At 39.2% G+C, this 13,308-nt stretch overlaps 1 protein-coding gene across 2 annotated transcripts in view; it reads right to left on the reverse strand.

Annotated features, from left to right (window-relative positions):
* Window positions 1-13,308, reverse strand: part of LOC306878681 (arf-GAP with GTPase, ANK repeat and PH domain-containing protein 1) — a 206,450-nt gene that overhangs the window by 139,194 nt on the left and 53,948 nt on the right. The window contains exon 1 of one of the 2 annotated variants that reach the window (XM_079431162.1): window positions 628-2,517. The exons of the other annotated variant lie outside the window; for it this stretch is intronic. Coding sequence (XP_079287288.1) covers window positions 628-1,891 — 1,264 coding nt within the window. The 5' untranslated portion in view covers window positions 1,892-2,517. Of the gene's footprint in view, window positions 1-627; window positions 2,518-13,308 lie in introns of those variants that run through there. 2 annotated transcript variants of the gene reach the window in all.

Genomic DNA, 13,308 nt, shown 5'->3' on the forward strand with positions numbered 1-13,308 from the left:
CACACAGGTGATCTGTCTTTCATGAGGATCTGCTGACCTCACAGTCAGTAGATAGTGTGTGGTAATTCGTTCAAATCTCTATGAAACTCTACACAGTATCTACAGCAGCTCTACATTACCATATTAGTGACAGGAGAGGGTGGTGGCCTTAACAGATGACCTGCTGTCCACCAGTAACTGACAGTGAGATAATAGATCCAAAACAAGAGGAAAAAGGCGTATGTGTGAATAGTGCATTCCACTTATATTAACTCTAAACTTCCAAAAGAAAACACCAGTGGGAGAAACTGTCACTCTGACATTGTGCATTACCAGCAAAATACATAAAGCAGGCTAACAGAATGGATACAGCACTTAATGAGGGTTTTACATTCACGGTTCAAGAATGTAAACACTCACCGTTGCAAACAAGGCTGCCAGCTCTCAGAGTAAGCTGCAAGCACGCAGCATAATGAAACACAAACACAGGCAGACTGCAAAGTGGGAACTAAACATCACCTTCCTGTCCAAAACAAACATACATCCTCTAACCCCCGCTCTAAGTCCACAATAGCAAACAGAGCATCCTCCTGCCTTATAACATGTCTACATGACGCCAAAAAATAGTGCAAAGATAACAGCTATTACCGTCCGGTTGGCATCCGTTAACACTTTCGGTGCTGGACTGCGAGTAGCTCATTTCTGATCTCCGCTGACTTCCCAGTAGGCCGTTCTTCCGGAGAGCCCGGTTGCTGGGACTGCTAAGAGGCGTGGACGTACCATCTCGCTTTGAGAAGATACCACTGAAGAACCGAATGAGTTTACGTTCCTGCCCGCTGGAACGGGAGCCTGTCCCTCTAATAAAACCCTCCTTGTCCATCAAAGATTTATCCGACAGCTTGAGCAGGTCACTGTTGTCCAGCGTTCGATTCTTGCCCTTCATCCTCTCCCTGCGGCCCAGTTCAGTCACAGAGTCAGTTTTGCTTAGGACCTCACCCACATCCAAGGTGTTTCGCTTCTCAGTGGACTCAGACTCGGTGAAAGCCATGTTTTGCAGAACCACGCCAGCTTGGGTTTGACTGTTCTCTCCATCGCGGCCAATGCAGCCTGAGCTGCTGTGGTGCTTCTCCTTGGAAAGCGCCCGTATGCGGATCAACTCTCCACCTGTCCAGTGGCGAAAGCTGAAACTTCGCCGCAGCAGGCTTGGGTGCCTCTTTGCCGGAGGGGTTTCAGGTGCTGGTTTGGGTGACTTCCCATTCCCTTTAGCCAGCAAAGAAGAGATGCTGCTCTCTTTGGCCATCCTGCCACCCTTGGGTTCCTCAGAGGTCTCATCTGACCATGTACTGACCGGTTCCTCTGTGCTCCGAGAAGTCTTGAGGATTTTCTTTCGAATGCCTGTGTTTTCTCCATTAGCAGCAGTTGTGCTGCAGATTTCTCCATGCTCAGCATAACATTTCAATCTGTCACTTTCATTTACATCTTCTGCCTTTTTATGCACTAGTGCCCCATTTTCAATAACCTTGCTCTGTCCATTCTCTGGCAGGATGCACGATTCATTTAATTCCTTATCTTTGTGTAAATGCTGAGCCCGCCTTGAGATTTTCAACCTGCCCAACTCTAGATGTCCAGTACTGAATGTCCTGAAGTTCCTCATGTATGAGTGTGCAGAAAATTCGTCCGTCTCGTCCTCCACTTCTTTCAGTTCTTCCAGCGGGGAGCTGCGCTGAGCATCAGCGGCTCCCTCTCGCCGGTACGCGCTCACTTTAGGGTTCTCCAGCCGCCGGTGCGCTGAGACTCCGCCATCCTGCAGAGTTTCCTTTTTCACTAGTGTCAAAGATATCCTGTATACAGTTTTTCTTTGTGGCGTACCCCGCTCCATCCTTTCCGGGTAATTACCATCAAGTAAGTACATTCTTCAGACACCAAATCCAAGAAAATGAATTCAAGTCAAATTTGTTCCTAGCGTGATTTCACCCACAGCTGGCGATTTCCAGACCACATAATAATATTAATAAATGTAATAATAAACAATCTCAACTCAAAATCGCTGTGGTGCGCAAAATCCAAGTTGATGTTCCTTTGCTGGGCCGGTGCGTTTTTGAGACTGTCACTTGACTATTTGCGCTTTCTAAAAATCCTGAAAAAGCCCCATCAAGTCGCCTAGACGTCCAGTGCAAAGCCCGTCCTCATATTCACACATCATTTGCCTGAAAAGTAAAGTCCGGCTTCAAATTCCTGTTTCCCGCAGCGAGGCTTGTCTGTCTGGGGGGAAATGTTATTGCAACACTGTCCTCCTAAAGCAGAAGAGTGCGGTCTTCCCTATTGTGCCCTGCATCCCCCGCCGCGCGGCCAGCTTGCTCATTTGCACCGTACCGGGAGCGCCTTTGTTTCCCGCCGCTGTGCGTTCCTCTCATTCAAATGTACCATGCAAGACCCGAGGCCTCGCTGTATTCAAAACGAGAGTCCCGGGAAACGAGACGGACAGCCGCAAGAGCTACGGATCCATACCCGTCTCTCTCCTCTATCTGCCCCGTGTGCTCCGTATACACACAAATCATCCAGTCAGGGCCGAAGAAAAACCCGGAACGGATTCATTTATTTCCAAGACGCGTTTTAAACCAGCGCTGTTACATGCGACTTGCATCATTTATTCAGATTCTCATGCACGAAATATGCAATAAATCAATGCACGCATTAATCAAGAACTCATCTAACGCCATTATTTTGATCGTTACCTATATAAGTGTTTACTATTGGTAACTGAGAGAAAAATCAAACGCAGGTTGTACTTGTGAAGGTAAACTCCTGTACGCATAAATAGGTTATTAAGATAAACCTACGCTGTGGCACAAAAGTTGTGCTTTAAATAAATGTAACTGCAAGCGTGTGTATTTGCTTAAGTGTGTCAAGATAAACATCTTGAATCTAGGCCTACTCCGCTGGATGATCCACTCCGGGACATGGCATTATCCAGCGGACGCGCGGGGGTGGGCTTTCCACGTCTCTGTCCATCAAAACCCTTAAACCCACCCGGGCTCACAGACAGGAGAGAGAAGAAACACGCCGCGAGCCACTAAGTACTTTGTTTGCGCATTTGTAATCGTTTAAACTGTGTATATTCATGAATACTGTGAGCTAATAGTTTGTTTTATTGATGCTTCTTAAGAAAAAAAAGCATCACTGTGTGTGAAAAGGAGATGGGGATACATGTCACAGGCTTTCACTGAATGAGATTCAGAACAAACATTTACATTAGGTTTATTTAATTTATTTGTAGTTATTATTAATATTACGATTATTATTCAAATAGTTCACTGCACTTTTGTATACTAAAAAAAAAATCTACATTTCTCTCAATGCCATTGTATTACGGGACAGTATTTAACAGCCTAGGACTAATTTCATAAGCAGTCAGAACGCACTTGAGGTCGAGCACAGCACTTTCATCTGCCCCCTCTCCATATCCCCCTTCTCTCTGCGTAAGGAGGGAGGTGTGGGTGTTGAAGATTACCCCTCTTATCTTGCCGCTCAAATCCCTGTGTCTTCCTTTCGCCTTCAACTACAGCCTGACATTTGTGGGATCGTTACAAAGATTTGGGCGGATTAGAAAAGGCTCATTAGGATCTGTTCTGTACAGCTTTTCTCAGCATCACCTCTCCCCTGCCCTCCCCCTAAGTCACCAGTGGAGCCCCACCTGCCCCTGTGAAGCTCCCATCTACTACAGCAAGCTTCATCTACTGCTCTCCAATCCAAAGACCTCAGTACGCTTACCTCAATAATTACAGATACATGTTGGGAAACCTGTTTTGTGAAACCATTAAAGTTATTAACATAATTCCCATGAATATTTTCAATTTCAATTTCAAAAAAATGTATTGGCATGACTGTTTACATATGATATTCCAAAGAATCAAAACAAATTGGCTTTGTGGATCTCTTGCACATGTAGCATTTTTGAGTTTTAAAAAATGTGCCAAGTTCTTAGAAAGTTGTTGGTTTTAAATAGTTTTTGAACATTTTCATACCATTTTTAACAAAAATTTCAATTTAACTGACCCTAAAAACACCCTGGGGTGTATCTATAAAGGAAAAATAACATTAAAAAAACAACAAAAAAAACTAAATGGGTCCTTTCAGTGAAATTCATTTTGTTCCTCTGCTTTTTTTCTATATGTTTGTTTTCCCACTTTACCCATATGATTTTAAACTTAGTGGACAAAATTTTCTCAAATATTAATTAGTGACGCACTTATATTAATATTTAAGTAGTGAAAAAGTTGTTAAAAATCTAAAAAAACAACATAAAAAAAGGATTGCCAGAAATATGCCAAAATACTTGTCTTTTCAAAAATGTTGTTCTTGTAATAAGACATTTTTCTTTATTAAGATATCACATTATTTGTAACATGCTGATATTTTTTACTTCATGACCCACAAAACATAACAATATTTAAAACAGATATTAAAAAGAAGATATGTAAATCATTCTATGAATTGTTTTTGTAAATCTTTTTTTTTTAATTCCACGAAACTAAAAAAATGAATAAATAATTGATTTATGTCATAGATTCAAACACCAAACGTGTTCCAGTTTCTTCAATTCCGCTCTGATTGTAGAGCTTCAAATCTCTGCACCAGCGACACTATAGAAAATCAGTTTAGGCAAATTATACACCTCTGTACACGACCTTGTCCAACTTCAAACATGCCTCGTCCTTTCATCACAGCCACAGGACTGTCATAAAGAGACGCACGCTCCACGCTCTTGATGCACCACATCGCCCTTCATATGTGACTGCATGACTTCATATCTCCAGAATACTTTAACACAAAGAATGGAATATAAAGCAGGCACACCCCATGTTACATATGAAATATAAAACAGAGAGCCTGCACAGAGGTAATGGCGAGAGCATCAAGCATGTTCCATATCACATTAATCTTTCTGCATACACTTACATGCAGCTGAATAAAAATGACGTTGGAGTACAGTTATTTTGTGGCACCGCTGGGCAACCAGGGAGCCTGACTGATTGCAGAAAAATTCTCCAGTGTAAGATTTCCCACTGCATGCCATGAAATGAAAGCAGAGCCTCTTGCACTAGTTGCAAACACTGAGATTTAGCTTATTTTGTCTTCAAAACATACAAATGTTCTGCCAAACCTTTGGAGAAAAGCCTCACGCCATGCATAATTCAATTTGACATTTTATACAGATTTAAAGATGTGGAAATCTGTTTCTTATCTGAATTCACAAACTGTACTATTAAAAAAATATCACACGTGGAGCTCATGCTCACAAATTTAGAGCACTAGAAAAAAGAGCTGTATATCTATTTCAAAGTGAACATTGTCTGGAGTATTCTGGAACTGTCTTTGCTTCGTCCTTTTTTTCGTGGCCAAGAAATACATAGGAATCTGATAATTGCAGGACAGACCGTGAAAACTGCTTTAATGAAATGATGTTTCAAGAGCCCTGGTCTGAAGAGAATGTACCGTGTGAGGAACCACCTGTCTTCTCAGCAGGCTAAAAGAGCCCACAGTCACTGACTTAGTGTGCTTTGTAAGTGCCTTGGACCACCACTACACTACAAAAATTATTCTCACACATTTTACCATAAACCAAAACAGAAATAATTGTATAGCAAAAACCATAAAGAGACTTAAATATGTGAGATTTCAATTTAGGACACATGTTAAAACTTATAAATGTTACCAATACGATAAGCCAAGAATTATTTTCATGTTCTGGTCAATAACCAATACATGGTCAATATTAAAAACCTACACACAATTTAGGCATCACAACATTAAAATAAAGGATGCATGAAAAAATGAAAATGTATTATGATTATTTGCTAAAGAATACAAACGTTAAATGAGTGGTGTTTTTAAAGATTAGCTTAGTGAACATTATAGATGGCAAAGATATTTCCATTCAAATGTCTGGGGTCGATTTTATCCAGTAAAATCAGTAATATTCTGAAATTGTATTACAATTTAAAATAACTGCTTTCTATTGTAATATATTTTAAAATGCTATTTATTTCTGTGATAACAAAGCTGAATATTCAGCATCCATTATTCCAGTCTTCAGTGTCACATAATATTACAGAAATCATTCTATGATTTGATGCACAATAAACATTCTGAATTTCTCATTTCTAATAGTACTGCGTACTGCGTTTAATATTAAAGGGTTACTCCACCCCAAATGAAAATTGTCATGAATTACTCGTAATTAATTCATTAAAACCTGTAAGACCTCCGTTCATCTTTGGAACACAAATTAAGATGTTTTTGATGCATTCTGATAGCTGTCTGACCCTCCCATAGACAGCAATGGAATTAGCATGATCAACGTCCAGAAACGTAGCAAGCTACGAGAATACTTTGTATGCAAAGAAAACAAAAACAACGACTTAATTCAACAATTCGTCTCCTCCGCGTCACCGTAGCACCATTTGGGAGAGTATCCGCTGGATGTAAACAGCATATGCTATTCTGGGTCAGCCGCACCACACGGATACGCTGTTTTCGTTGAAATCAAAGCGTAAATAAACGTAGAAAACATATCTGATGTCATCGTCTATCAGTCCAACTCTAGTCAAAAAGGCGAATAGTTTTGAAGCATATATTTTGACAACACAGAGGCAGTTTAACATGAGGCCCATAAAACGAAGTACAATCAATAAACCACCAAAGCAGAACTGAAAAGAATTTACTGTTATTATGACACTCTACAGGAATACAGTATGACATAGATGCCCAGTACCAACTTAACCTACTCAAGGAAGGCTCAGACCTGTGAGAAGAGAGGATCTCTCAGCAAGGTGGGTGGACAGACAGAAAGAAAATAAAGAGAAATAGAGAGAAGGAGCAGTGAGGGATGTACAGAGAAACATGCTGACTTTAGCAGGTGTTCTCTGGCCCATTTGCTGCACTTGGAAGGGTTGGCAAGACTCACGGGGGAGAGACTTTCATCTGAGATAAAAGGCTCAGAGAAAAAAAAAAACCCTGTTTATTGCTGCGGTCCAGTGGCAGGGTGTCGACAGGGCCCCGTGATTGGCGGGTTTCATCACTCCTGCACCATGTAAGATCCCTGATATGGACCACAGAGCTTCACAGGTGCAGGCTGCACAGAATCTCTGATCCGCATTATTAGAGGGAAAAACCACCATAGCTCTCAATAGGAATGAGTGAGAGAACAAGGATCTGGTCCATGTTTTGCCTGACATCAAGAATCTAGCCGGCAGGTTGAAAGAAAGACAGTGAAATATCACTCATTACTGTTCTCATACAAACCACTAACACAAAGCTCTTCTATTGTTACACAAGTGAATTCTCTTAAGAACAGAACCTGAGTGACAGATTTAGCTTTGAAACTGAGGAAGGCCTACTTTAAACAGAAACTCTAAAAAGTAATGATGATCAGACACTTCTCCCCATTCAGCTCTTTATACACAAACCAGTGCAAACCTGAATTTGATTGTCTTTACATGATATGATCATGTCAGCCCATAATGTATTCTATAACCAAACTGTTTTGAATGATCCTGTAATGGAACGCGTTTATCTCTCAAACATTTTTCTAGTGAACTTAAATGTTACCTCTGCAATAAACGTTCACACAACATTTAATTTTTACAAACGTAATTTTTATTTTTACTATTTTAATATTTAACATTTGATTGATCAATTTTTACATTTGAGTAATATTTGTTAATAAGAAATAATACTTATAATTATTCTAGTGCTGTCAAAATTAGAGCGCTAACGCCTGCAATGAATTTTTCCAGTTTAACGGCGTTAAAAATATTTACCCCACTCACACAACTGGTGCTTGTTTCTCTTTTTTCTTGACAAGAATTGTATTTATTTAGATGCAGAACGTCTTTACAACCACACCAAACGAGAAACTTCACTTCTGCGACAGGCGCGAGACAAACGAGCGTGGAAAACGGTACAGGTGACGAGCCAGCTTCAGTAAAACACCAGTGAACTGCGGTCAGATGATATGTCGTCAGGCCGCATGTCAGTAAAAACTCATTTTCATCTCCTATCTGCCGTTATACTGTGAAATGAGCCGGTGCGCTGTATATCATTTCATATTAAAGCGCAATTATATATAAAAAGTTGTGAGAAAATACGGTGCGTGTCAGATACATGTCACCAAAAAACCTAACGACCCAGCTGCTGTGATGTCTGTTAATCAAAGAAAATAAAAAAAAGAAATATCAATAACGTTTGTAGCTTTAAGGATTCATCTATATTTAATTTAGAATTTAGTGTTTGATAACTTCATTCAATTTCTGTATATTGCTGAAGGGCGCAGGTAGTTAAATATGACATATTATAATAGGTTTATGTGAAGATTGTTTTAAGTTAAATTAAATTAGAAGTTGTAATTTTTTTAAAGTCTAATAAATTGATAGCTCGTTTAAACTGTAATGTTGAATGGCTATAATCAATGGATAAATATTAGAGGGAAAAATATATTTCAGAGACATCAGTGTTGGTATCAGAGATACTCGCCTTCAGTCATAAAAAAGATGCCACTGAACAAATATTAAAAAAATATGTTGTTTGTGCATTAATTTGAAGATTGCATGTGAAATTATTGCAATATAAAAGTATATTTAAAACTTTAATGGCAGGTGAGATTAATCGCGATTATTTTCAGAAAAACGTGCGATTAGTTCAAAGAAATTTAATCAATTGACAGCATTAAATTATACATAATATGAATAATGTTAAATAATACAAAGGTAAATAAAATAGTTATTTTTGCATATGTTTTTGAATAAATAAATATTATGTTTTTGCATAAGTAGTATATCAAATTTTAATATTAAATACAAATAAAGTCAAAATGCATTTATTATTTAAATTTAAAGGTTTACAAATTTAATAAAATTTTACCTCTGCAATAAAGAGCCACAATTTTTTAATTAATACAAACATTTGTTATATTTGTTAATAAGGAACATATGTATTATACATAATACTATATAAATTAAATTAATCTAATAAAATACTATACAACAAATACATAATATTAAAAATAAATATATAAAGTAATTACATTAACAAATTACCTGGTTACAGACTGTGAATCAGACTCCAAAAACAAACAAAAAACTAAAACAATTTTTTTCTTTTTTTAATCCTTGTAGGTTTACACCACCTGCTGGCACATTGAGGAAGCCTTGGACAAAACTCTGTGTAATGTAATATGTGTCATGACCTGATTACACTAGTGTTTTTATTCTATAAAAAGCAGAAAGAAAGTACCCAGTGTTCACTGGCTGCGGCTTAGAAAGAATGTGTTTTTGCTATGGAAAAACAATCAAAATTTGTCAGTGTAGCTGTATATTTTTGCAAAAAGAGCTAATAAAGAGGCAATTCCATACAAAACAAGACCTCCACTGCCCCACTTTCAGACTGAGTTAAGAAGACTACCAGTCCTATAGATACAGAACTTTAAGTTAACCGAATCCACGTCCGTGGCAAAACCTTCGTGTGAAAACGACACATCAAGCAGCCTGTCTATCATATGACAGTCACTAGGCCACTTTTCCTGAGGGCAGATTTTACTTCCAGACCTTTCATCAACCTTGACACTACAGCTCAGAAACTTCAACAAAATGGCGCGGAGAGATTCTATGTTAGCGCTTTTGCAAGTCACTGCTAAAATGGAGATCAGAAAACTAGCAAAGCCAAAAGGGAATTGACACTGCAGTGGAATATAAAAGACACTCTCATGTTCTTTCTACGTTCAAAAACGCTTCCCTCCTACGCATCGACACACACTCTCACACACTCTCCGCATTGCATTAAATATGAATCGCAGCCCTGCAACACAGGAGAAATGCTTGGCTTTTCTGTGTCAGCTTGTCTAAACCCTTCAAAAACTTTAAATGGTGCTTGTTTAGACATTAAAAGACGGTTATGAAGGCACCAACAGAGCTGCGATGGAGCTGATGTGGGGATGCTGGGATAGAGGGGTTTGAAAACTGAATAAGATGCATTTGAGCAGCTCTCCCTCTCTCTTTGATGAGAAGAGAGATTGAAAGAGCGAAGCACCACGCTGCCTTTCATCCCCCCCATGAGGCGGTGGAAAATGGGTCAGTTAGCAGAGAGCACAGACCCCTGCTGGAACACACACACACACACAGGCATATGGGCAAAAATGTAGATAAATACACAATTCACACAAAAGCACAAACTTAAAAAAATATATAAAGGGACTAAGATTCTTGCAAAGCCTAGCTAAGCTATAAATAGTCAAAGAACAGATTAGAACATGATACTAAACTAAAGGAAATGCAGATAATACTATATTCTGTGGAAGTTTTAGATAATGCTAAAGATGACAGATAATATTAAAACGGTAATCAGATGAACATTGAGCACAGGAAAAGCAGGTGGTAACAAAGAAATAGCATAACGCTAAACATATAGGAACATATGAACATCAGATAATTTGACAAGAATAGCAGATATAACTAACATTCCCACAATGTGGCATATACATTTGCTCAAAGATTTAGACATAAAGAGATAGGACATAGATTCATTAGATAAAATTCTCAATGAAATAACATTTAATGACATTTTAGTCTAACATTGTCTCATTACGGTCATTGCACATCAAAATTTCATCAATAAGAAGTTTGTCTGTCCACACTGAACATGCTGTGTAGATCAATCAATCATAAATCACAACCAATAACTCAGTGTGCACAAGTTCTTTCAGTGTTATTTTAGTATTTTATTAAATATTTATATGATTAATTTTTAAGTTTTTCATTTTATTTCTCCTTTCAATTAATGAAGAAATGTTTAATTAAAAATAGCAGGGCACTGTTTGCACATTCTTGTGTTCTTGTGTTTGCTTGTGTTATCTTTGATTAATATTTAAATTTGTTTGATGATCTGAAACATTAAAGTGTGTTTAAACATTAAACATGCAAAAAAATAAAAAATCAGGAAGGGGGCCAACACTTTTTCACACCACTGTGTGTATATATATATATATATATATATATATATATATATATATATATATATATATATATACACACACACTCTCACACACATACACACACACACACTGACCAAAATTATAAACGCAACACTTTTGTTTTTGCCCCCATTTTTCATGAGCTGAACTCAAAGATCTAAGACTTTTTCTATGTACACAAAAGGCCTATTTCTCTCAAATATTGTTCACAAATCTGTCTAAATCTGTGTTAGTGAGCACTTCTCCTTTGCCAGGATAATATATCCACCTCACAGGTGTGGCATATCAAGATGCTGATTAGACAGCATGATTATTGCACAGGTGTGCTGTGCCTTAGGTTGGCCACAATAAAAGGCCACTCTAAAATGTGCAGTTTTACTGTACTGGGGGGTCCGGGGGGGGGGGGGGGGGGGGGGGGGGGTATCATGCTGCAACATGAGGTGATGGTTGTGGATGAATGGCACAACAATGGGCCTCAGGATCTCGTCACGGTATCTCTGTGCATTCAAAATGCCATCAATAAAATGCACCTGTGTTGGCTGTCCATAACATACGCCTGCCCATACCATAACCCCACCGCCACCATGGGCCACTCGATCTGACATCAGCAAACCGCTCACCCACATGACACCATACACGCTGTCTGCCATCTGCCCTGTACAGTGAAAACCGGGATTCATCCGTGAAGAGAACACCTCTCCAAAGTGCCAGATGCCATCGGATGTGAGCATTTGCCCACTCAAGTCAGTTACGACAACGAACTGCAGTCAGGTCGAGACCCCGATGAGGACAACAAGCATGCAAATGAGCTTCCCTGAGACGGTTTCTGACAGTTTGTGCAGAAATTCTTTGGTTATGCAAACCGATTGTTGCAGCAGCTGTCTGGTTGGCTGTCTCAGACGATCTTGGAGGTGAAGATGCTGGATGTGGAGGTCCTGGGCTGGTGTGGTTACACGTGGTCTGCAGTTGTGAGGCCGGTTGGATGTACTGCCAAATTCTCTGAAACGCCTTTGGAGACGGCTTATCGTAGAGAAATGAACATTCAATTCACGGGCAACAGCTCTGGTGGACATTCCTGCAGTCAGCATGAGCATGCCAATTGCACGCTCCCTCAAAACTTGCGACATCTGTGGCATTGTGCTGTGTGATAAAACTGCACATTTTATTGTGGCCAGCCTAAGGCACACCTGTGCAATAATCATGCTGTCTAATCAGCATCTTGATATGCCAGACCTCTGAGGTGGATGGATTATCTCGGCAAAGGAGAAGTGCTCACTAACACAGATTTAGACAGATTTGTGAACAATATTTGAGAGAAATAGGCCTTTTGTGTACATAGAAAAAGTATTAGATCTTTTGAGTTCAGCTCATGAAAAAATGGGGGCAAAAACAAAAGCGTTGCATTTATAATTTTGTTCAGTATATATATATGTATTATAAATATAAAATACTCCTAAGTCACCCTGTGGACCCCTGGAAAACTGTTGAGGCTCTCTAGACCGCTTTACTTGATTTAAAAATCAAACAAAAATAATCAATAAAATCTCTCTTACCTTTGAGGATCACAACAAGGAAATCAATGTGACATAAAAGAGAAAGAAAAACATTCATTAGTAATAGTTTGTGATTTCTATACTTACATTATACTGTGAACAAAACATTTACAACTTTTAAGACACCACTTTCTTGCTAGGCAAGGTTAAAGGTCAAACTAGGGATCAATATAGTGATCAAATCTGTTTGCCCCCGTTTATAGCACCTTTAAGGTCATCTCAAGGGCTTCAGACTAGCATTTGAGTCATGTTGTTACATAAAAGCATTAATTATTCATGAGCCATGTGGATTCAGTGTGGCATTTAGCACACACATTACATATTTATGAGCAGGTGGAGCGAGGGCTGGAGTTTACAAATCCACACACTCTGCCCGAGAGCAAGAGCGCATAATCTGATTCTGCTCCGCTTATCCAACAAGTAGAATCAGTGTAAATGTACTATATGGCACATTCCAAATGCGTCTGTAATCTTATCAGAACTGCACAGCCGCAGTGCCAACCAAAGTGGGACAGGAACAGTATGCCATTTCCTATCAGACTGGCAGTACCAGCAGCAGCTGAGCCAAGACCCCCTGGGCATCCCTGCAGTGCTCCTGCCTTCATCCAGCCTTAATCACCCTTCACAGATCACACCATATGCTCATTCCCTCTCACAAGCTGCCTTCCAACAAAAACCTGCCTAAAAAAAACATCCTGAACTCACTCACGGTTCACATTCAACCTCAGCTGTACACAGTCTCAGGGTCCA

The sequence above is a fragment of the Barbus barbus genome (genome assembly GCF_936440315.1).
Source record: "Barbus barbus genome assembly, chromosome: 13".
Taxonomy (NCBI): domain Eukaryota; kingdom Metazoa; phylum Chordata; class Actinopteri; order Cypriniformes; family Cyprinidae; genus Barbus; species Barbus barbus.